At 45.1% G+C, this 23,751-nt stretch overlaps 1 protein-coding gene across 5 annotated transcripts in view; it reads left to right on the forward strand.

Moving 5' to 3' along the window:
* The window catches only part of SYT17 (synaptotagmin 17), an 88,833-nt gene that overhangs the window by 28,696 nt on the left and 36,386 nt on the right, over window positions 1-23,751 (forward strand). For all 5 annotated transcript variants that reach the window (XM_025274659.3, XM_044935603.2, XM_025274660.3 and 2 more), the window contains exon 6: window positions 23,273-23,393. In XM_025274659.3, coding sequence (XP_025130444.1) covers window positions 23,273-23,393 — 121 coding nt within the window. The remainder of the gene's footprint in view (window positions 1-23,272; window positions 23,394-23,751) is intronic.

Consider the following 23,751-nt stretch of genomic DNA (forward strand, 5'->3'; position numbering starts at 1 on the left):
GAGTTGACTTACAGAGCACTCACCATGTGCTAGGCACAGTGCTAAAGCTTCTGTTGTAATCACTATTATCATCATCCCATTTTATGGATGTGGAAACTGAGGCATGTATTGAGTAATATGCCCAAGGCCACAGAAATGGGATTTGAACCCATGCTGGTTCACTTCAGAGGCTGTGCTCTTAGCTACTTTACTACATTGCCTCTTAATAAACCAAGATCTGGCTGACAAAGCATCTGGCGTATGTTATTGCACTGAATAGTAGTGACCAGGAACTCAGGCACCAGAAGGTTGGGAGAGGGAACTGAGGAGGGAGGAGGCCAAAAATGAGGCAGAAGAGGTTGGGAAGCAATTGAGATTGAGCTGTGAGGAACTGGCCGTAGAATCCAATTGGTGTTTCAGTATATAATTTACTTTGGTCTTAACCATGTTCCAGCCAATTTAGGACATCTTTTAATAGCAAAAATGGTGATGATTTGAAGCACCCAGAGTCATGTGTTGATTGGGCCTAGTAGCTGGAATCTGCTTGGGGGCCATGCATGCCCCAGCCTCCCCTGGTTGCATACTGTATTTGGTGATCACTCACCCCCTGATGGGGCTTCCCAGATGGTGCTAGTGTATCATCCCATCTGCCAGTGCGGGAGACATAAAAGATGAGAGTTTGATCCCTGGGTTTGAAAGATCCCCTGGAAGAGAGCATGGCAACCCACTCCAATATTCTTGCCTAGAGAATCCCATGGACAGAGAAGCCTGGCGGGCTACAGTCCATGGGGTTACAAAGAGTCAGACACGACTGAGCATACAACCATACATACCACCTGACACCTTAATAGGCAAGGCCCTCAACAAAGCAGATGTCAGGTTTTTAATGAGAATCCGTCTTTAACTTGTCCGGAGCTGTTGTCAGTCTTGATTCTCTTGGTATAATCCTGGCCTCTGTGTGTTTGTTAAAAGGGTTTCCTGCCCAGGTTTGGTGAACAGCTGTTTTTTGGCAACACTGTGTAGCCAGGGCTGGACTCAGTCCAGAGCCTTACAAGGTAGCATTAGCTAGAAGTTTCTATCTATATGGTCCTTCTTGTTTCTTCCTCCTAAAAGAGAAATGTAGGTTACATTTCAGGCCTTAACACAAGCTTTTGATTCATAGTTATAATGTGAACTAGAAGGGGAGCCAGAGATGGTTTGAACCAACCCTAGTTTATAGATGAGAGAACTGCAGCACAGAGAGGTTAAGTGACTTGTCCAAGGTCACACAGCCCTCAGTGACAGAAAGGAGACTAGAGTTAGGTCACCTGATCACCAGGCAGGAGGTCTTACCACCAGCACATACTGCTTCACCCCACAAGAGGAGGGATGGTGCCTAAGAGCACAGGCCATAAAGTCATACAGACCTGGCTTCAAGTCCTAGCTTTGCCACCTTCCACAGATAGGCGCCTGGGAAAGTTAACTTATCATTTCTAAGTCTCAGTTTCTTTGTCTATAAAATGGGGATTGTGTGGTATGCTGGAACTAGTCTGCACTAGCTTGTAGAGGAATTTTTAGGAATTTCACAAACCAGCTGACTTCATGTTGGTAGATTGAAAATCAGCTATTGTGTATGAAATTGACAAATACTGTAGTATTTTAGTCAGAACCTCCCCCCTCGCACTCCCCTCCCCAAAGAATTAAACATTTACCAGCATACCACTGATCATAGTAATACTTCTATGTTTTAATGGGCAGCCATAAAGCTAGTTCACGTGAGATTCAAACCACAGAGCCTGACACATGTATACAGTGGTGCCATGCTGTGGTCAAGAGCACGACCCTGCAGTCCCCAAAATCTTCAGGCTGGAGTCAGTCCCGCCACTTCCAGTGGCGTTAACTTGGGCAGTTACTCAGGGTCACTGGTAGTGAAATCGTTGACTCTTCCTGAGTGCTTCCCATAGACCAGATACCATTCTAGGGCTTTCCATGTAAGTTTGAAAACCACCACCAGAGACTATCAGTATTCCCATTTAACAGTTAAAGAAAGTAAGACACAGAAAATTTGAGTAACTTGCCCAAGGCCATGCAGTTCGTGAAGAAAGGAGGCTCCATTCTGATGCCAGCATCTGCTCTTGGCCGCCACCCTGTCTCATTGAGGTTCAGCTTCCTTTTTTGGAAAATGGCAGGCACCGCAACCCCGAGCTCAGAGATTGTGGCGTGTGATAACGCCTGTGCTGTCTACACAGGCCCACACACGGCAGGGTCTCGGTTAATTGGCACTTACTGCTGGGTAACACTGAGTGAATGTCGCTGTCCATTGTTACCGTGAAGATTGTGCTAAAACCTTCCCAGCCAAAGGACTGCAGCTCAGACTGACCAAGGAAATTAAAGCAACTGTTGCCAACCAAGCAATCCATCCTCTCCAGCTGGCATTGAGAAGATGAGGCTCTCGCTCTGAGTGGCCAGCAGGGTGGGTGGTCCAGGCATCTGGCGGTGAGCTGCAGAGAGGATTAGCAAGGATGCTGGGGCTCTGTTCAAAGAGGGAGAGGCTGAAAATTTCCATGACTGTCCCAGTTGGTTGAACACATCCAGATGCAGGTTCTAGGGCTACCAATGTGAGTGAGACCTGGTCCTTGCCTTTAAGACTCCATCATCATACAGGCAACTCTCCATATACACGAATTCCGAATCCAGATCCACTTGGTTGAATCTGTGGATGAGAAGCCATGGATACAGAAGGCAGCTGTACTGCACCATTGGATATAAGGGGCTGCTCAGCCGCCTCCAGAAGGCATGGTCCTGTTTGATCTGGAAAGTTATTCCTGCTTTGGCCTCAAGATGTGTGTCATCCAGCGCTGGGGGGAAGGAGAGAAGGAGAGATGGGACACACGATTCACTTCCTGAAGTGTTTCTGCCTATGCTGGTAACTCCAGCTCTTTTGGCTCTGTACTGGCCTAGAAGTTAAACCAGGCAGACGGGTCGGTTTGTGGAGGCTGAAGGTCAGATCAGCTTGCAAACACATCTGGAAGAAAGGCTGCACATGCCAGTGGGGGGAACCCACTGGAGAATAGCTCTGATTCTCACCATCCAGGGCTCTCTCATTGGCCTCTCCCATGTTCTCAAGGCCCATGGCAGAGGTCCCCTTCAGCAGCAGGCCCACTGTGGCCCTGACCACCCCTGGATGGTCCAGGTGACCATGCAACCTGCACTTCAAGCTTGCGTGATACGGGAAATTGCTTTCTGGTTGGCAACACAGTGCTAACGGAGGCTGCTTATCTGTAGCACAGAGAGACCTGCCACCCCTCATCTTCTGGCAGGAATGGGGGCTGGGACTTGCCTGCTGTGACGTTAGTGAGGTGTGTTGAGACCCTTTGGACCGCCAGGGACACAATCCCAACTCAGGTGTCCTTTGTAGGAGATGGGAGGAGAGGTTCTGGCACTAAGAACCCCAGGAGTTTCCTGAGCTTCAGGCACAACCGGATCCAAGGACTCAAGCCTTGTCATCTGGGCCCGCTTTTTCACTTTCTGCATCACTCAGATAGACTCTTAACTATTGTTAGACAACCACTCACCAGCTCATAGCCTGGTACCCGGTGTTCGTTTTCTGTTACTCCATTGTTGTTGTTCAGCCGCTAAGTCCTGTTCAGCTCTTTGTGACCCTGTGGACTGCAGTGTGCCAGGCTTCCTTGTCCTTCACTGTCTCCTGGAGTTTGTTCAAACTCATGTCCCTTGAGTCAGTGATGCCATCCAACCATCTCATCCTCTGTTGCTCCCTTCTCCTCCCGCCTTCAATCTTTCCCAGCATCAGGGTCTTTTCAAATGAGTCAGTTCTTCACATCAGATGGCCAAAGTATTGGCGCTTCAGCTTCAGCATCAGTCCTTCCAATGAATACTCAGGTTTGATTTCCTTTAGGATTGACTGGTTTGATCTTGCTGTCCAAGGGACTCTTCAGAGTCTTTTCCAGTACCACAATTCAAAAACATGAATTCTTCAGTGTTCAGCCTACTTTAATGTCCAACTGTCACATCCATATATAACTACTGGAAAAACCATAGCTTAGACTATACAGATCTTTGTCGGCAAAGTAATGCCTCTGCTTTTTAATATTCTGTCTAGGTTTGTCATAGCTTTTCTTCCAAGGAGCAAGTGTCTTTTAATTTCATGGCTGCAGGCACCATCTGCAGTGATTCTGAAGAACAAGAGAAGAAAATCTGTCACTGCTTCCAGTTTTCCTCATCTATTTGCCATGAAATGATGGGACTGGATGCCATGATCTTAGTTTCTTGAATGCTGAGTTTTAAGCCAGCTTTTTCACTCTCCTCTTTTATCCATATCAGGAGGCTCTTTAGTTCCTCTTCACTTTCTGCCTTTAGGGTGGTATCATCTGCATATCTGAGGTTGTTGATATTTTTCCTGGCTTGATTCCAGCCTGTGATTCATCCAGCCCAGCATTTCTCATGATGTACTCTGCATATAAGTTAAATAAACAGGGTAACAATTTACAGCCTTGACATATTCCTTTCCCAATTTTGAACCAGTCTGCTGTTCCATGTCCGGTTCTAACTGTTGCTTCTTGACCTGCATACAGGTTTCTCAGGAGACAGATAAGGTGGTCTGGTATTCCCATCTCTTGAAGAATTTTCCACAGTTTGTTGTGATCCACACAGTCAAGGGCTATAGCATAGTCAGTGAAGCAGAAGTAGATGTTTTTCTGGAATTCCCTTGCTTTCTCTATGATGCAGCAAGTGTTAGCAATTTGATTTCTGGTTCCTCTGCCTTTTCTAAACCCAGCTTGTACATCTAGAAGTTCTCAGTTCACATACTACTAAAGCCTATCTTGAAGAATTTTGAGCATAACCTTAGTAACATGTAAAATAAGTGCAATTGTATAGTAGATTGAACATTCTTTGGCATTGCCCTTCTTTGGGATTGGAATGAAAACTGACCTTTTCCACTTCTGTGACTACTGCTGAGTTTTCCAAATTTGCTGACATATTAAGCTCAGCACTTTAACAGAATCATCTTTTAGGATTTGAAATAGCTCAGCTGGAATTCCATCACCTCCACTAGATTTGTACATAGTAATACCTCCTAAGGCCCACTTGACTTCACGCTCCAGGAATTCTGACTCTAGGTGAGTGACCATGCCTTCGTGGTTATCCTGGTCATTAGGCCCTTTTTTTGTAAAGTTCTTCTGTTTATTCTTGCTACCTCTTTTTAATCTCTTCTGCTTCTGTTAGGTCCTTAATGTTTCTGTCCTTTACTATGCCCATCCTTGCATGTAATAGTCCCCTGATACTCCAGTTTTCTTGAAGAGATCTCTAGTCTTTCCCTTTCTATAATTTTCTTATATTTCTTTGCATTGTTATTTTAAAAGCCCTCTTATCTCTCCTTGCTATTCTCTGAAACTCTGCTTTCATTTGGGGGTATATCTTCTCCTTTCTCCCTTGCTTTTTGCTTCTCTTCTTTCCTCAGCTGTTTGTAAAGCCTCGATAGACAACTGCTTTGCCTTCTTGCATTTCTTTTCCTTTGGGATGGTTTTGGTCACCGCCTCCTATACAATGTTATGAACCTCTGTCCATATTTCTTCAGGTACTCTGTCTACCAGATCTAATCCTTTGAATCAATTTGTCGCCTCCACTGTATAATCATAAGAGATTTGATTTAGGTCTGATCCCATCACTAGAAATACCCATGTTATCAGCTTTTCTTGGGCACTTGTTTAAAATATGAATTCCCAGTCTCCTCTTCTGAAGAATCTGGTCAAGTAGGTTCAAGGAGGCCCTACAAACCTGTGTTTTATAAGCATCCTCAGTGACGTTTCTGAGGAGGGTGGCTATGGAAACATGGAACTTTATAAGCCTAGGCCTGTCCCCGGCCTGGATGGTGGCTGGTGCCTCACTCAGAACATATTCAAGATTGAACTAAATTGCTCTGCCTGCATGTTCTCCATATCCATCAGTGATATCACCATTTACTGTCAAACCTAGAAGTCTTATCTTATGCTGCTGCTAAGTCACTTCAGTCATGTCCGACTCTGTGCGACCCCATAGACGGCAGCCCACCAGGCTCCCCCATCCCTGGGATTCTCCAGGCAAGAACACTGGAGTGGGTTGCCATTTCCTTCTCCAATGCATGAAAGTGAGAAGTGAAAGTGAAGTCGCTCAGTCGTGTCCGACTCTTTGCGACCCCATGGACTGCAGCCTACCAGGCTCCTCTGTCCATGGGATTTTCCAGGCAAGAGTACTGGAGTGGGGTGCCATTGCCTTCTCCATCTTATCTTATACCCATCAGCAAACCATGCCAGCCGTACCCACCACTCCAGTCCCCTCCACTCTGACCACCTCCAACCCACCATCGCCTCTCACCCGGGTTATCATAACTCTCCTTATGGGTTTGTCTGCTTCATCCCTTTGCTTCCCTCAATATATTCTCAACAGAGCAGCCAGGGGAAGCTAGTAAAACGAGTATCAGTTAGGTCTTTCTCCTGCTTCTAACTTTCCAGTGGTTTCCCATCTCATTAAAGATAAAAATGGAAACAAGACCCAATCCCTTCTCCCTCCAACCTTTTTACCCCATTGGTGGCCTCCTTCACTCTGCTCCAGCCGTACCAACTTTGTTGGGTTTCTCAAGCACACCAAGCATGATCCTGCCTCAGGGCCTTTGCACTTGCTGTCTCTGCTTGGAATGCTGTCCCTCCAGATACCTGCATGGCTCTCTCCTTTCTTCATTCAGTTCTGGCCTCAGCGTCACCATCTCAGAGAGGCCGTCCTTCTTTAGGGGCAGCCCTGTCACTTTCTATCCCCTTAGGCAGCTTTATTTTTATTCACAGTACCTACCACTAGCAGACATTACAAGTTGGTTTCTTTACTGTCTCTTTCTTCTTCTACAATGTGAAGATCAAGAGGATGGGGATTTTTTTTTTTCTGTCTTGTTCACTGCTGGTTCTCCAGTGCCTGCTACATAATAAATATTTAATAAAAGCATTTATGGAAGAGAATCAAGTAAGGGAGAAAGAAAAGGAGAAGGAGGAAAGAAAACATATAAGGCTTAGGCAGGACTAGAGCTCAAAAGAAATCAGCATGTTTGGGACACACGGAAAGTATGATAGTTGAAACCCTAGGCATCAACAGTATTCTTATATAAGAAACACTGTATATATAATGTGAGAAGAAAAGGGGACCACAAGTTGAATTCTTGGAAAAACTGCATTTGCAGGCAAGGGAAAAGGATTAGGAATGATGAAGACCAGGAGACAGGAGCTAGACTGGGAGGGAAGGTAGGCGAGAACCCTGTCATGCATAGCAACAGAAGCGTAAGAAGAGCTGGTCTCTATACTCCAATAGAAACTTTAAAAAATAAAAATAAAAGATGTGAGTCATCAAGGTTAAAAATATAAGGACAATTTGTAAAAACTTAAACAGCCCAAACAAGCTAGATTGAAATTTAATGATCACAAGCTTATGTCAGTTCCTCAAAATACATTTCAAATGAGAATTTATTGGAGTGACTGGTTAACTCCATCAGGTTGATTTCTCTAAAAAAAGAACGTTTATAAGAAAAGGAAAAAAAAGAAGAGCTGGTCTCCCCTAGAACTTTGTGGTTTGGCCCCCATTTTCCCCAGGAGGAAAGGAAGTGAGGCTCAGAGGGGTTCAGCAGCATGTCCAAGGTCACACAGTAGGTCCATGATGGAGCTGGCATTGGGATGTAGGGCTGTGACTCAGTCCTGATTAGCATATCATGGCATCAGTTTCCTGTGGCGGCTGTGACAAATGACAACCAATCATGTGGCTTAAAACAAGAGGAATGTGTTCCCTCCCGGTTCTGGAGGCTAGAAGTCCAAAGTCAAGGTGTCGGCAGAGTCATATTGCTTCTGGAGGCCTTGAGGGAGATTTGGTTCCGTGATCTTTTTGAGGGATACAGTTCAACATGTAACAACCCTCCTACCTCCAAATACTTGGAGTAGGAAAGAGAAGTAAGTGAGAACATAGAAGGTGTGGTCTTGCGCTGGAAAAATGATAGCAGATGAAAAGTACAATAGGCTCATAAGAGAGTTTGTGAACGAGATGCAGAGAAGTAACTAATGACAACATGAGTGGAAAGGGGAGTCAGAAGGAGAGACAGCTTCTGTTGGAAGAGGAAGGAAGTGCAGCCAGAGAGAACTTGTATTTTATTTTATTTTTTGATCGCACCATGGGGCATGTGAACCCATGCCCTGCAGTGCAAGTATGGAGTCTTAACCTCTGGGATCACTAGGGGAGCGCCCTAGAGAGATCTCTTTAACATGCACGTCTAATTCGGTGACTGTCTAAAGCCTTCAGTGGCTCCCTATTTCTCAGAATAAGTCCAGACTCATTACTTGGCTGCAAGGCATGAGCTGACCTGTTTTGGCCCCGGCCCCAGCCCTCCCCTGGACCCCCTTTACTTGCCCATGCTGGCCTTCTCCACTGTTCAGTGGGCCTGCCCCCTTGGCCCTCTGTCTGCTCCTGCTGGAGAGTTTTAGGAAGGTTGGTTCCCACAGCACCTTGTAATTCTTCACGGCACACACCACACTGCTAATTAAATCATCTTATAATGAATTAGTTCTACATAATAATTCATTGACGAATGTTTACTATCAGGAATTACATTATAGTGACCTTGATGTCTTGCTTACTGCTGTGTCCTCTGTGTCTAGCACGACTGCCCAATCAACAGATCATTACTGAGCACCTACTGTATGCTTGCCCTGTGCCTGACATGTGGTAGACACTTTAAATATCTGTGGACTGGATGGTTGGGTAAGGGGTGGCCTAATCAGGTGACTAAGATGCAGAGAAGCCAAAGGGGGGCTTTCTATGCAGAAGTGGCATGAGTTCATGGAAGAAAGGTCTAGGGGCTGGACCCTGCTGACTCGGAGGCCCTCCCCTAGCTGGCAGAGCCACTTCCTTGTAAGTGTCCTGGCCTATCCTGGCTGCTGCTGCTGCTTCTACTAGAGACAGTTCTCCCTAACTGTCCACTGTTGGTCCTTCATTATAGACACTGGTAGCCTCATGCCTGCCATTCAGGTTTGGGTTGATAGTGTTACATATTCTGGAACCATCTCTGCTAGAACAGCTGTCCCTGCTGCAAGATGCTCACTGGGGGCCCAATTTGGAAGAGAGTCAGTATCTCATTCTTTCAAGATGCTTGAATGGATCTGAAGTAGGTTACTAATTTGGATGGCCATTGAGCCTTACGTTCTTCAGACATCAAAAGATTAAGCCTCTCTCCCATCTTCCCTGAAAGGATTAGCTTCACACACAGGATATAAACAGATGTTTCTCTTGGCTTGCATTCACTCAGGGTCTGTTCTGTACCTGGGGAGATGGCTGGAGGTAACATAAAATCACTACCTTCAAGGAACTTACCTGATAGGAAGAGAGACAGGAGAAAAGAAGGGCACTCCCTCAGAAATGAAAACAGAGCCTTACCTCACACCACACACCAAAGCCAAGTCCAGGTGGTCCAAGCACTTACTTTTGAAAAGCCAAATTTCAAGTTTTGGAAGGAAAAAAAGGAGAGTATATTTATGACCTAAGTGGAGCCAAGCATATCTGAAAAGATCCTAGAGTGTAAACCACAGAGGAAAAGGGTGACTGCATTCTGCCACTTTAAAGCTATGAACTTCTACTCATCAGAAAATGTGGTAGAAAAAAATTTAAAAACAAACCACAAACTGGGAGAACTATACATATGCATTAGTTGTCTAAGGCTGTTTTTAACACAGTACCACACACTGGCTTAAACAAAAGAAATTTACCATAGCACAGTTCTCAAGATCCAGAGGTCAACAGGGTCACTCCCTCTGAAGGTTCTAGGAAGAATCTACTCTAGATCTCTCTCCTGGCTCATGGGAGTTCCTTGAGAATCATGGCATTCTCCCTGTGTGCATATCAGTGTCCAGACTTTCCCCTCCTTGTAAGAACACCAGTCATATTGGGTCAAAGGCCCACCCTACTGTTGTACGACCCGTCTTAACTAATGACTTCTGCAGTGACCCTGTTCTCCTCTTGTGACTCAGATGGTGAAGAATCTGCCTACAATGCAAGAGACCTGGGTTTGATTTCTGGGTTGGGAGGATCCTCTGGAGAAGGGAATGGCTACCCACTCCAGTATTCTTGCCTGGAGAGTTCCATGGACAGAGGAGCATGGCAGGGTACAGTTCATAGTGTTACAAAGAGTTGGACATGGTTGAGAGACAACACTTTCACACTTTATTCTCAAATAATGTCACATTCTCAGGCTCTCAGAAGTGGAACTTAAGCATATGAATTTGGGAAGGAATATAGTTCAACCCATAACTGGTGAATAATTTTGTAGTCATAATATTTGAGGTTCAGTTCAGTCACTCTGTCATGTCTGACTCTTTGTGTCCCCATGGACTGCAGCATGCCAGGCTTCCCTGTCCATCACCAACTCCAGGAGCTTGTTCAAACTCATGTCCATTGAGTCAGTGATGCCATCCAACCATCTCATCCTCTATCGTCCCCTTTTCCTCCTGCCTTCAATCTTTCCCAGGATCAGGGTCTTTTCCAATGAGTCAGTTCTTCTCATCAGGTGGACAAAGTATTGGAGCCTCAGTTTTGGCATCAGTCCTTCCAATGAATATTCAGGACTGATTTCCTTTAGGATTGACTGGTTTGAAAGGAGTTGCAGTCCAGGAGACTCTCAAGAGGCTTCTCCAGCACCACAGTTCAAAAGCATCAGTTCTTCGGTGCTCAGCTTTTTTATCATTAAATTCTCATATCCATACATGACTACAGGAAAAACCATAGCTCTGACTAGACCGACCTTTGTCGGCAAAGTAATGTCTCTGCTTTTTAATATGCTGTCTAGGTTGGTCATAGCTTTTCTTCCAAGGAACAAGCGTCTTTTAATTTCATGGCTGCAGTCACCATCTGCAGTGATTTTGGAGCCCAAGAAAATATAGTCTGTCACTGTTTACATTGTTTCTCCATCTATTTCCCATGAAGTGATGGGACCAGATGCCATGATCTTAGTTTTCTGAATGTTGAGCTTTAAGCCAGCTTTTTCACTCTCCTCTTTTACCTTCATCAAGAAGCTCTTTAGTTCCTCTTGCTTTCTACCATAAGGGTGCTATCATCTGCATATCTGAGGTTATTGATATTTCTCCCAGCAATCTTGATTGCAGCTTGTGCTTCTTCCAGCCCGGCATTTCACATGATGTACTCTGCATAGAAGTTAAATAAGCAGGGTGACAGTATATAGACTTGACATACTCCTCTCCCAATTTGGAACCAGTCTGTTGTTTCATGTCCAGTTCTAACTGTTGCTTCTTGACCTGCATACAGATTTCTCAGGAGGCAGGTCAGGTGGTCTGTATTCCCATCTCTTTAAGAATATTCCACAGTTTGTTGTGATCCACACAGTCAAAGGCTTTGCCGTAGTCAATACAGCAGAAGTAGATGTTTTTCTGGAACTCTTGCTTTTCCTATGATCCAATGGATGTTGGCAATTTGATCTCTGGTTCCTCTGCCTTTTCTAAATCCAGCTTGAACATCTGGAAGTTCATGGTTCACAAACTGTTGAAGTCGGGCTTGGAGAATTTTGAGCATTACTTTGCAAGCATGTGAGATGAGTATAATTGTATGGTAGTTTGAGCATTCTTTGGCATTGCCTTTCTTTGGGATTGGAATGAAAGCTGACCTTTTCCAGTCCTGTGGCCACTGCTGAGTTTTCCAAATATTTGAAGGCCTTCTTATAAATCATTAGGTGGCCAATAGAAAAATGGGCCAAAAGAAATGAACAGAGCCTTCATAGAAGAGGAAAAAAGATGAATAGCTGATGAACATGAAAAGATGCTCAGTCCTTTTAGCAGGCAGAGAAATACAAACCGAATCCATCATAAGATATCCCGTGGGCAGGAATAATTAGGAAGCCTGACAGTAACAGATACAATCCAGTGTAAAATGTGTGTGGTCAGCCATGCCATGAGCATAGCAAGGAGGAGCATTGAACTCACATAGAAAGAAAATCAGTGTTTCCACACAGAGGAGGAGATGTAATTCAGTATGTGGCTAGATAGTCAATCAAAGAAACGCAAGCAAAAATTGTTTTGGCAGCCACACTGGTCCCACACCCTACCGTCACATGTTAATATTCGGTGCTGGTGATGCTGTGGAGACACTTCTGCCCTCTCCCTTTCCTGGTGGTTGTGAAGTTAGTTCGGCCCTTTTGACAAACGGTCTGGTGGTTCATACTGAACAGCAGACAAATATCTGGACGTTTTTCATGGTTTAATATATTCTTTGACCCAGTGATATCACCCTTGGGTTTTATTAGAGGGATGTAATCTAAAAGAGGAAAAGTGCCAAAGTGCCCTGTTTTAGGTCATTAAAAATAACCTAAGTACCTAGCAATAGAAAGTGGTTAAAGTAAATTACAGCGTTTCAGCCTAATGGAATATTCTAAGTAGACATTACAAAAGATATTTGTGATGTCTGGGTAATAACTTGGAAAACGTGTGTGTCTATTTAAGTTTTAAAAAGGCCAGGGGCGATATTTCAGAATTCACCTGTGTTGTCAATGCAGCTATGCAAATATTGTTTTGGTTATTGACAGGGACTGGAAGAAGAATCTGAAAGGGTGGCGGTGGAGAAAAGAAAGCTTTTGATGAAATGTGTAATGTGCTGGGATTGTGGCTGAATTTTGCTTTTAAAAAAAAATCCATTCCTAATTTCATATTGTTTGTGCAGTAAATTAAGAGACAAAAGGTTTCTCCTGACTCATGGGAACAAAGGCATGAGCACACAGCAGCTGTGTTTGGGCATCATTAAAAGTGTGTGCACACATCTGATACCCTCTGCTAGGTGAGTGAGAGCAAGGGTGCCCTCAAAGCACTACAAAGGAAGTCTGTCAGGAGGAGAGCCCGCTGTTTTTTCCCAGAAAGTGTTTTTGTTCCAAATGGTTTTCTTTGATTTCACTTTTATTGATGAAGACTTAGCTGTGTTCAGAGGTTTCAGGCAGGCAGAGTTTTTCTCTGGGTGGAAAGCAGGGCTTCTGGGGGGCTAGCAGGATGGCTTCTGGATTCATTTGAGTAATTTACAGATGAACTATTTCCGTTTTCCTAAGCCCACCCAACGTGGTTCAACCAAATGAAGTTCATCGGGCCCTTTAAAAAGGAAATGAGACCTATTTGCGACGTTGCCTTGAATCGGGAGAAGGCAGGTGTGGTACCAGTCACCCAGGTCCTTCTCCCACCTCAGCCTCAGTTTTCTTGGGTAGGGCCGGTGACAGACGTTGTGACGATGACCCCTCTTGTCCGGGATGTGGTGCAGGGGGCCTCCCTGTTGGGGCCACATAGCTTGGTCTCATGGCCTCTGGCCTCAAATTCTTCCTGGTGCTCTGCAGATAGTGGTGGAGAGACGGACATGGGTGAGCGCCATGAAGGAAAGAGAACAAGGTGATGTGGTAGAAAGTGATAGGGGTGGGGGGCTCTTTTCCATTGGGTGGTCGTGGAAAGCCTAGAGTAGGAGGTGACATTTGAGTTGAGATTCCCAGGCTTAGGGAACAGCAAGCCTTGGGGTGGGAATGGCCTTTCCTTTTCAAGGAATTTCCTTTTCAAGGAATAGAGCAGAGGCAGTTGTGGCAGCCGGATGAGGTCTGAGATGGAAGCAGCAGTCAGATTATTTAGATCCTGGTAGATAAGTGGTTCTCAACTGGGTGATTTTTGCCCCAAGGGAACCTTTGGCAAGGTCTAGAGACATCCCGGGTTATCACAGTTAGGGGTGGTGTGCTGCTGGCATCTAGTGGGTGGGGACCAGGGATGCTGATAAACATCCTACGGTGGCCAGGACAGCCCCACAACACAGAATGTTGCTGTTGTTGAATCACTAAGTTGTGTCCAACTCTTTGCGACCCTGTGGATGTGGCATGCCAGATTTCTCTGTCCTTCACCATCTCCTGGAGTTTGCTCACACTCATGTCCATTGAGTCGATGATGCCATCCAACCATCTCGTCCTCTGTTGCCCTCTTCTCCTCCTGCTCTCAAATCTTTCCCAGCATCAGGGTCTTTTCCAGGGAGATGGCTTTTTGCATATGGTGGCCAAAGTATTGGAGATCAACACAGAATGATCCTTCCCCAAATGGCAGTAGGGCCAAGGTTGACAAATCATGTTGAAGACTAGGCTAAGGATTTTGAATTTCATTCTAAGAGTGATGGAGGGTATTAAGCAGGGAAGTGAGAGAAAGGCCTGGCTCTGTTTTTCTTTTACAAACCTAGAGTACTGAATCCAGTTCTTCCAGCTCTGACATGCCAACCTTATCAGATGAAATTTGAGTTGGAGAAAGAAGACTTCATAGCATTGGAGATCCCCTCAAAGTAATCAATCCATTCTCCTTGGGCTGGTTGAACACATCTCCCAGAAGGAGTTTGTATCTGGTGCTTGGTTTTCTGCTTGCAGTGAAGAAAAGGATGGGAGTTGTAGCTTTATCTTTGACTTACAGCTGGTGCTGTGGCATCTTCCAGTCTGGAGAGACTACCCAAGACAAGTTCAGCAGAGACAGTGAGTGGACTTCGCTCCTAGTCATTGGAGGAAAATTCAAAGTCTTTAGTTGCTGTTAACATGTGTTCAGGCTAGAATCACGTATAAGAGAAGAATCTGAACCAGGACGAGGTTCGTAGGTTTTATTACGATTTCTCAGCCTCAGCACTATTGATATTTTGGGCCAGGTCATTCTGTGTTGTGTGTATGTGTTTGTTAGGGTGGGGGGAGGGGAGGTGTGCTGTGTTTTGTAGGATATTTAGCTGCATTGCTGGCCTCCACCCACTAGGTGTCAGTAGCAACCCCTTCCCCAATTGTGATAACCAAAAATGTCTCCAGACACTGCCGGTGTCTCAGGAGGTTGTGGGGACGGCAGAATTAGGTTGCGGGGAAGGCATAATTGCCCAAGATTGATGAAAGTTTAATGAGTCAGTGTGTCATGGGTGTCCACAAAGATCGCTATAAATTCCATGACCCTTCGGGGCGGGGGTCAGGTTGGGGAGCTACTGAAGTAGGTGGTCCTGCTTTTTTCTGTGGCCATGTTCTGAGCTCCTTACCAGCTGTGCTGGTCAGCTTTTAAATTTAGCACCAGGTACTTCTTCTTCTAGGGAAGAGGGACTAAGGGGACACTGGCTCCAGGAACCCTCCAAGAACATTCCGCCCTTGGGCTTGATGTCCAGTACGTGTTCTCCATATGTGGGCACATTCACGGGCAGAGGCCCCCAGGGTAGCAAAGACACTCCACTTTCAGAGCTGGGTTAAGGCTTGACCTTGAGATAATGATAGAGCCTCTCATCATTTGTTGTTCAAGATGGTTATTCTCAACTGTTTATCCCAGCAGTGGTCTAAATTCCCCGCAAAGGGCACTTCAGGATAGCTTCTGAAATATCAGATTCTTGCCAAAAAATATATTTCTGTCTTTTTTACTTGGAGTGGAGATGGGGAGCATCCCCCACTTGTAGGGGTTCAGAGCACACCTCTTCAGCCAGCATTGTCTTTCCCACTTAAAAAACAGACAAACAAAAACCAAGAATGCAAATGAGTGAAGATAATATTACCTGTAATGAGCACTAATGAATGCTCATTTGCTTTAGTCGTGTCTGACTCTTTGTGACCCCATGGGCTGTAGCCTGCCAGGCTCCTCAGTCCATGAGGTTTCCTAGACAAGAATACTGGAGTGGGTTGCTATTTCCTTCTCCAGGGATCTTCCCAACCCAGGGATCAAACCCTCATCTTCTGTGTCTCCTGCATTGAAAGTGGATTCTTTACCCACTGAGCCACCTGGGAAGCCCCTATTTGTAAAGAGAATCCTCACTAATTTATTTGAGAAATATAAGTTATTAATCCTCTTTGGCTACTTTGTTATTAATAGCAAGTTACTTGGAGATCCAAGGACAGAGGAGCCTGGTGGGCTACAGTCCATGGGGTCACAAAAGACTTGGACATGACTTAACAACTAAACAACAGCAACAACTCGGGAGTTTATGTTAGTGACATCAAGATTGTTCAGGACCAGAGCAGCAAAGGGTGCCAGGGTTGCAGTGAAGGATTCCTTCATTCTGTTTCATCTGCAAGGGGTACCCCTTCCTGCATCATTTGATGGACAAAATCCTACTTCCCTTTCTTTTTTCTAACTTTATTGAGATATAATTGACATATAACACTGTGTAAGTTTAAGATATACAATGTGATGACATATATAGAATTTTGTATGTATTTTGTATGTATTTTGAAGTGACTGTCATGATCAGCTGAGTCAACACATCCTACCTGTCTGTTGGGGATTAACTCAAATGCATCCTGAGTGAAGTAGCCTTCCCTGATCACGCCCCTTCCCAGAGTGGATTGTGCTTCAGTCTTGTACTTGGTCTGGTTCATATGGCTTATTAACACCTAGGACATATTATATTTTTTAATTGAGGTGAAATTCACATAACATCAGTTTAACCATCCGAAAGTATACATTTCAGTGGCACTTAGTACATTCTCGATGTTGTAAGACCATCGCCTTTCATTCCAAAACATTTCTATCTCCAGGGGAGACCCTGTACCCACTAAGCAGTCACTCCCATCTTCCCCTCCTCCCAGATCCTGGCAACCACTAATCTGATTTTTGTCTCTATGGATTTACTGATTCTGGGTATCTCATAAATGGAACCACACAATATGTGATTTTGTGTCTGGCTTCTTTCACCTAGCATCATGTTTTTGAGGCTGTACTACACAATACTGAAGCACATATCACTACTTCATTCATTTTCATGACTGAATAACACCTCTGTATGAATCATAGTTTGTTAATCTATTCATCCATTGACGGACATTTGGGCTGTTTCCCCCTTTGGCTACTATGAATGGTGCAACTGTGAAATTCATGTGCACATTTTTCTGTTCTCTTGGGTATATACCTAGGAGTGAAGTTGCTGGGTCATTCCATATCTGTATGTTTCATGGAATGGCCACACTGTTTCGTAGAAGAGTGGCTATGGCATTTTACGTGCCCAGCAGCAGTGTACAGGGTTCCAGTTTCTCCACATCTGTGCCAACACTTATTCTTTTCTTTTTTTTCTTTCATATTTTCCCTAGTCTTCACCAGCCGACTGACTTGTTGATGGCTGGGATCATGCTTTAATTAGCAGCAACACAACGTAAGAGTTAATACAGGGACTGAGCTTGCTTCCTGTCCTTCCTCACTGGTGTCCCTGAGCTGGAATCTCTTCATCTGTAAAATGGAAATCTCTAGGCTATTAGGGGAAGAAATGAGATTGAGCCTTAGCTTGCCAGGATCAATGCCTGGTCCAGGGTGCTTTCTTTGTAAAGGTTTGCTGTAATTACTATGTTCATGACTTCCCAGGCCCAGGCCCCAGTAACTGTTGAATAAATGTTTGTTAAATAAATCAAGCCTTCGCTATTGCTCAGTTAGTCTCCTTTTTTATTTCTACCAACTGTTGCCCGAGTTCCAGACAACTGTCTTGCAAGTTGATCACTCCTGAGACAGAGAGAAAGAACGGCTAGATCAATGGACCTGCTTTCCTGGAAAAACAGCATGAAAACCTTGATGTGCTTGTGTAGGGTGGGGTGGGGGGCACGGGAGAGGGCTGCCAGCTTGTATCCTACTAATGGAGTGAAGGCTAAAAGAGCTTTTTCCTTTAGATGAAAAACAACCTTCTCAGAAAGGTGATGACATCAGGAAGCTGCCTTGTTGAGGGTTCAGTCAATGGCCCCTGGGAGGAGGCGAGCAGCCCTCTCTGGGAAGCACTCTACTTAGAGAGGGCTTGAGGGCCTCTTAGGAGCTGAGGGCTGGGAACTGGCCTTGGGTCCTTCTCTTTTCATCCGTCTCTTTGCACTGGCAGCTGGGCCGTGAGCAGGCTCCCACTGGGTCAGCCACGGGGCAGCTTTCTCTGGCTCTGTGGACCCTTCCAGAATCCACCTCCTCTCACCCTCAAACCCACTGGCTTTGTTCCTCCCTCTTTTCACTTGTTCTTCTCTCTGCCTGGCGTGTCCCCCTCCGCACTTAACATGCCTCCAATCTCCCCTCAGTCGAAAGAGTGGCTGACTTTATTTTCTTGGGCTCCAAAATCACTGCAGATGGTGACTTCAGCCATGAAATTAAAAGACGCTTACTGCTTGAAAGGAAAGTTATGACCAACCTAGACAGCATATTAAAAAGCAGAGACATTACTTTGTCAACAAAGATCCGTCTAGTCAAGGCTATGGTTTTTCCAGTAGTCATGTATGACTGTGAGAGTTGAACTAGAAAGAAAGCTGAGTGCAGAAGAATCGATGCTTTTGAACTGTGATGTTGGAGAAGACTTTTGAGAGTCCCTTGGACTGCAAGGAGATCCAACCAGTCCATTGTAAAGGAGATCTGTCCTGGGTTTTCATTGGAAGGACTGATGTTGAAGCTGAAACTCCAATACTTTAGCCACCTGATGCGAAGAGTTGACTCATTTAAAAAGACCCTGATGCTGGGAAAGATTGAGGGCAAGAGAAGGGGAGGACAGAGGATGAGATGGTTGGATGGTATCACCGACTCAATGGACATGAGTTTGGGTAAACTCTGGGAGTTGGTGATGGACAGGGAGGCCTGGAGTGCTGTGGTTCATGGGGTTGCAAAGAATTGGACATGACTGAGCGACTGAACTGAACTGAACAATCTCCCTTCACAGAGAGGCCTTGCCCACCAACCACCCTGGGTGATGTGGCAGCCCCCGTGTGTGCCCCGTCAGTCACCATCTCTGCCTGATTTTCTTGCTTTCTTTTTTACTGTTTATTTTTATTTGTGTTTTTAAATGAAATATTTCTAACAGAAAACAATACAACAATACCCACATGCCCATCTCCCAGACTTGGCAAGGGCTAATATTCTGCTCTGCGTGCTGGCTTTAGATTTCTGCCCCCTACTTTACTGAGGTATAATTTATATACAATAAATGAAAAGTGGAAGTGTTAGTCACTCAGTTGTGTCCAGTTCTTTGTGGCACCATGGACTGTAGCCCACCAGGCTCCTCTGTCCATGCAATTCTCCAGGCTAGAATACTAGAATGGGTTGCCATTTCCTTCTCCAGGGAATCTTTCTAACCCAGGGACTGAACCCCAGCCTCCTGCATCGCAGGCAGATTCTTTACCGTCTGAGCCACCAGGGAAGCCCATATGCCGTAAACACATACGTTTTAAGTATATAGTGTATTGATTTGGGGGCAAGTGGACCTGCGAAGCAACTACCACAATCAAGATATAGACTATCTCTATCTTCCCCAGAAAGGCCTGCATCTCCCTTGCCCTGCTGGAGTTTTCTTCCTAGTACTCAGCATTATCTGAAATCACCTCATTCATGACTTTTTTTTTAGTGTACTGTCTCCACTTCTAGAATGTATATTCCATGACGCAGGCATCATATCTCATTCTAGCCCAGGCACATAGTAGGCCCACAGGCAATCAATGGAAGCCATGATAAGTACTCACTACCCTTGTGTGCTCACATCCTGACACATTTTGTGTGACGATGTCTGTAGGGTAGGTTGCTGGAGATGGAACTGTTGGGTGAAAGAATATTTACTCTCTTTTTGTTAATGCAAAGGAGACTGCTGGCTCCCTTTCTCTTGTGTACCCAGCGTTTCTCAACCTCAGCACTGTTGCCATTTGAGGTTGGGTCATTCTTTGGGGCGGTGGCTGTCCACTAGATATGGGTATTCTACAAAGGGAGGGGTACCAGGAGCATCCCCCACCGTAGCTGTGGCAACCCAAGATGACTTCAGACATTGGCAAACGTGTCCTGGGGACAAAACTGTCCCCAGTTGAGAACCACTGGTCTGTGTATATAGGCTAATTTCTTGCCATCCTAAATTGTTCCTCAGTTGAGCCCATCTCTAAACTACCCTCGATGACTAGATTGGTTGAATCTGGTTGAACCTCTTTATGCAGCTCAGCTGACTGAATTACAAATCCTGATCCCTGTGTATACAGTTGCATTATGAGATGAGATGCTTGCTCATTTTAGAAGCAGGGAAGGCATCACTCTGACTTACAAACCTGGGAGAAACCAAACCCACAGGACTTTCAAATGGCATCTCCCTGGCCTGGGCACCAGCATAATGCACAGCACTCCTTGCCTGGGAACAAACATGTATTCCAGGCCTTCAAGAACAAGAAGGAAACCCTTAGCAAATGTGTAAAGTGCTCTGAACATCTCTGATTACTCAAGACACTGAGTTGGCCATTTCTTTCTTGAAAAATCTGCAAGCTTGTGTGCCCAGAGCTGGACAGCAAGAATGTCAAGGGTGAAGGAAGACACGTGGGAACCTTGTGACATGAGGAGACAGATCCCGTCTGGAGGGCACTGCATTGTGCCCAGATGTTGCCAGGTGGGGATGTGGGCTCAGCCTTGCCAGACCATCCTGTTTTTCAAGAAAGGCTAGAAATCTAGGCTTTTTTGTGTGTGAAAAATCTTGATTCTTGAATTTTATAAATGTTAGCAAGTAATTATCTGTTTGCTGCTGCTGCTAAGTCGCTTCAGTCGTGTCTGACTCTGTGCGACCCCATAGATGGCAGCCCACCAGGCTCCCCCATCCCTGGAATCCTCCAGGCAAGAACACTGGACTGGGTTGCCGTTTCCTTCTCCAATGCATGAAAGTGAAAAGTGAAAGTGAAGTCGCTCAGTCGTGTCTGACTCTTCGCGACCCCAAGGACTGCAGCCTACCAGGCTCCTCCATCCATGGGATCTTCCAGGCAAGAGTACTGGAGTGGGTTGCCATTGCCTTCTCCAAATTATCTGTTTAAACATGATGTGAACCAAACAAAACATATCTACAGGCTGCCAGTCAGCATCCTCTGAGTTGATTTCCAAGGTTGTTTCATGTTTGGTGACTAACTCAGTGGGTTCAGAAATATTTTGGTTTGACTCTTCATCCAGTCAACAAATGTTTATTGAGTATCTGCAGGAGATCAGCCCTGGGATTTCTTTGGAAGGAATGATGCTAAAGCTGAAACTCCAGTACTTTGGCGACCAGATGCGAAGAGTTGACTCATTGGAAAAGACTCTGACGCTGGGAGGGATTGGGGGCAGGAGCAGAAGGGGACGACAGAGGATGAGATGGCTGGATGGCATCACTGACTCAATGGACGTGAGTCTGAGTGAACTCCAGGAGTTGGTGATGGACAGGGAGGCCTGGCGTGCTGCGATTCATGGGGTCGCAAAGAGTCGGACACGACTGAGCGACTGATCTGATCTGATCTGATCTGATGTTCCAAGCATTGTTCTAGAGCTGCCACTTGGTATTGACTTGTTCGAGTGACTGACACCAAAAGAGATAGAGATTAGGGGTGGGCGAGTGTGTGGGTGGACAAAGAATGGATGGATGGATAGACAGATACATCAATCTCATCATTGAGAGATACATGCTAGAATATTACAGATAAAATAATATGATGTTTGGGAATTACTTCAGAATAAGATAAGGAGTTGGATGAGGGTTTAGGTGAATCAAGATTGGCCATGTGATGGAATTGTTGAAGATGAGTGATGGTGCTATGAGGAAGCCCCTTATACGCTTCTGTTTTCTTTTAAATGTGATTGGAGATTTCCCATACTAAAAATACTTGGGTTTTTATTTATTTATTTCTGGCTGTGCTGGGTCCCCGTTGCTGCTCATGGGCTTTCTCTAGTTTAGACAAACGGGGGCTACTCTTCATTGCGGTGCACGGGCTTTTCATTGTGATGTCTTTTGTTGCAGAGCCCAGGCTCTAGGGTGCAGGCTTCAGTAGTTGTGGTGCTTGGGCTTAGTTGCTCTGCAGCATGTGGACTCCTCCCGGACTAGGGATCGAACCCGTGTCCCCTGCATGAGCAGGCAGATTCTCAACCACTAAATCACCATGGAAGTCCAAAATATTTGTTTTAATGTCCTTACCAGAAAAGCACTCTAAAAGATACATAGGTAAAATAGCATCATGTCTAGGACTTGGTTTAAAATATGCAGCTAAAGTTTTTTACAAGTCAGTGTATAGATGTGCTATGGTCTGAATGTCGTGGTCCACTCCCCCCACCCCCTGGGAAGTTCACATGTTGGAATACTAACATGAAATGTAACGGTGTTAGAATGCTCAGCCTTTGGGAAGTGATTAGGTCATGAAGGTGGAGCCCCCCATTAATGGAATTAGTGCCCTTATTAAAACTCCAGAGAGCTTCCCAGCCCTCTGCTAAGGAGTCTGCCACCCTGAAGAGGGCCCTCACCCAACCATGCAGGTACTCTGATCTACCAGTGTCCAGAACTGTGAGAGAGAAATTCCTGTTGTTTATAAGCTCCCCAGTCTGTGGTATTTTGTTATTATAGCAGCCTGTACGGACTAAGACAAGATGAAACATGTTGCAACGTGTTGATAATTGGTATAATTGGGTGATAGGTATATGGAGATTAATTAAACTAGACTATTTAACTTGTATTTGAAATTCTCTACAATTAAAAAAATGTTTACAGGGATAAAGAAGTGGGGGCCTCTTGTTTCTTGGTACTGTTGGAAGGATGGAGTCGTGCACTGGGTGCGTATGTGAACTTCCCACAGCTTCCCACAATTTGGTTGTATTAACAGCAAAGGAACAGATAATCTTCAACAAGTGACGTCACAGTCCGAGCTTGCTGTGGTGAGGCTAGAAGCACAGGCTTTTTGTGGGCTCAGCCTGCAGGTTGAGAACAGATTTCTCAACCTGCTAAAATGTTACAGATAAATAATGTAATGTCTGGGAATTACTTCAAAACAGTATGAGAACCTGCAGGATGGTTTCCCTGCAGGGTGGTCTGCCTCCCCGGTATCCTGCTGGGAGGCAGAATAGCACAGTGGCCAGAGAGTCTGGAATCAGCCTCCCTAGGTCCAAGTGTCAGAACTACCACTCTCTAGCTCTGTGGCCTGGGACATGTTTCTGAGCCTCTGTCTCCTCCAAGCCTCAGTTTCCTCTTCTGTTAAATGTGAAGATTGAACTAATAATTTCATGTAAAGTACTCAGCACAGTACTTGGCATGTGGCATTTATTTATTATCATTATTGATGCTTTTGTTCTTACTATGTTGTTGCTGCTCTTAAATATTCTAAAAGCAGAACAAACTTTCTGAGATGGACGGAAGAAAATAATTGGGGAAAGAGGCTAAAATAACTCAGAAAAAGAGGTACCTTCTGTCAGCTGATCCACCCATAGAAGTCCATTTGTGAGCTGCTGGAATCAATTTCCTGCATGAGAGGTGCAAAAGAAATACAAGAAAAATGCAACTTCCTGATTATATCCTTTCTCCACAGAATGAGGTAGAACTCGGGGAGCTGCTTCTGTCACTGAATTATCTCCCGAGTGCTGGGAGGCTGAATGTTGACGTCATTCGAGCCAAGCAACTTCTTCAGACAGATGTGAGCCAAGGTTCAGGTACAGTGTGGCCCCTCCTTCTGCCATTGCTTTAACAAGGCGTCTATGTTTGTTTGACACAAGGGACCTGATTTTCTTTTTCTGCATCCTGGATGCTGTTAATTAATAGGACCTTCTGAGGATAAAATAGTATCCAGATCTAGTCTGTTAGTTCAAGAGATAAAATAAATGATCAGATGTCTGATCATTTGGGATGAGGCAGGTAAATGATACCATTCCATTTGAAGTGGGGGTTTGATCGAGACCAGGTGTGATAACTATTGAAATCTAGATCCTCCTTGTACACATGCAGCCTGGAGGAAGTTACTTGCCTGTCCAGATGCTATGCTTCCCTGGTAGCTCAGCTGATAAAGAATCT

Source organism: Bubalus bubalis, chromosome 24, assembly GCF_019923935.1.
Source record: "Bubalus bubalis isolate 160015118507 breed Murrah chromosome 24, NDDB_SH_1, whole genome shotgun sequence".
NCBI lineage: Eukaryota > Metazoa > Chordata > Mammalia > Artiodactyla > Bovidae > Bubalus > Bubalus bubalis.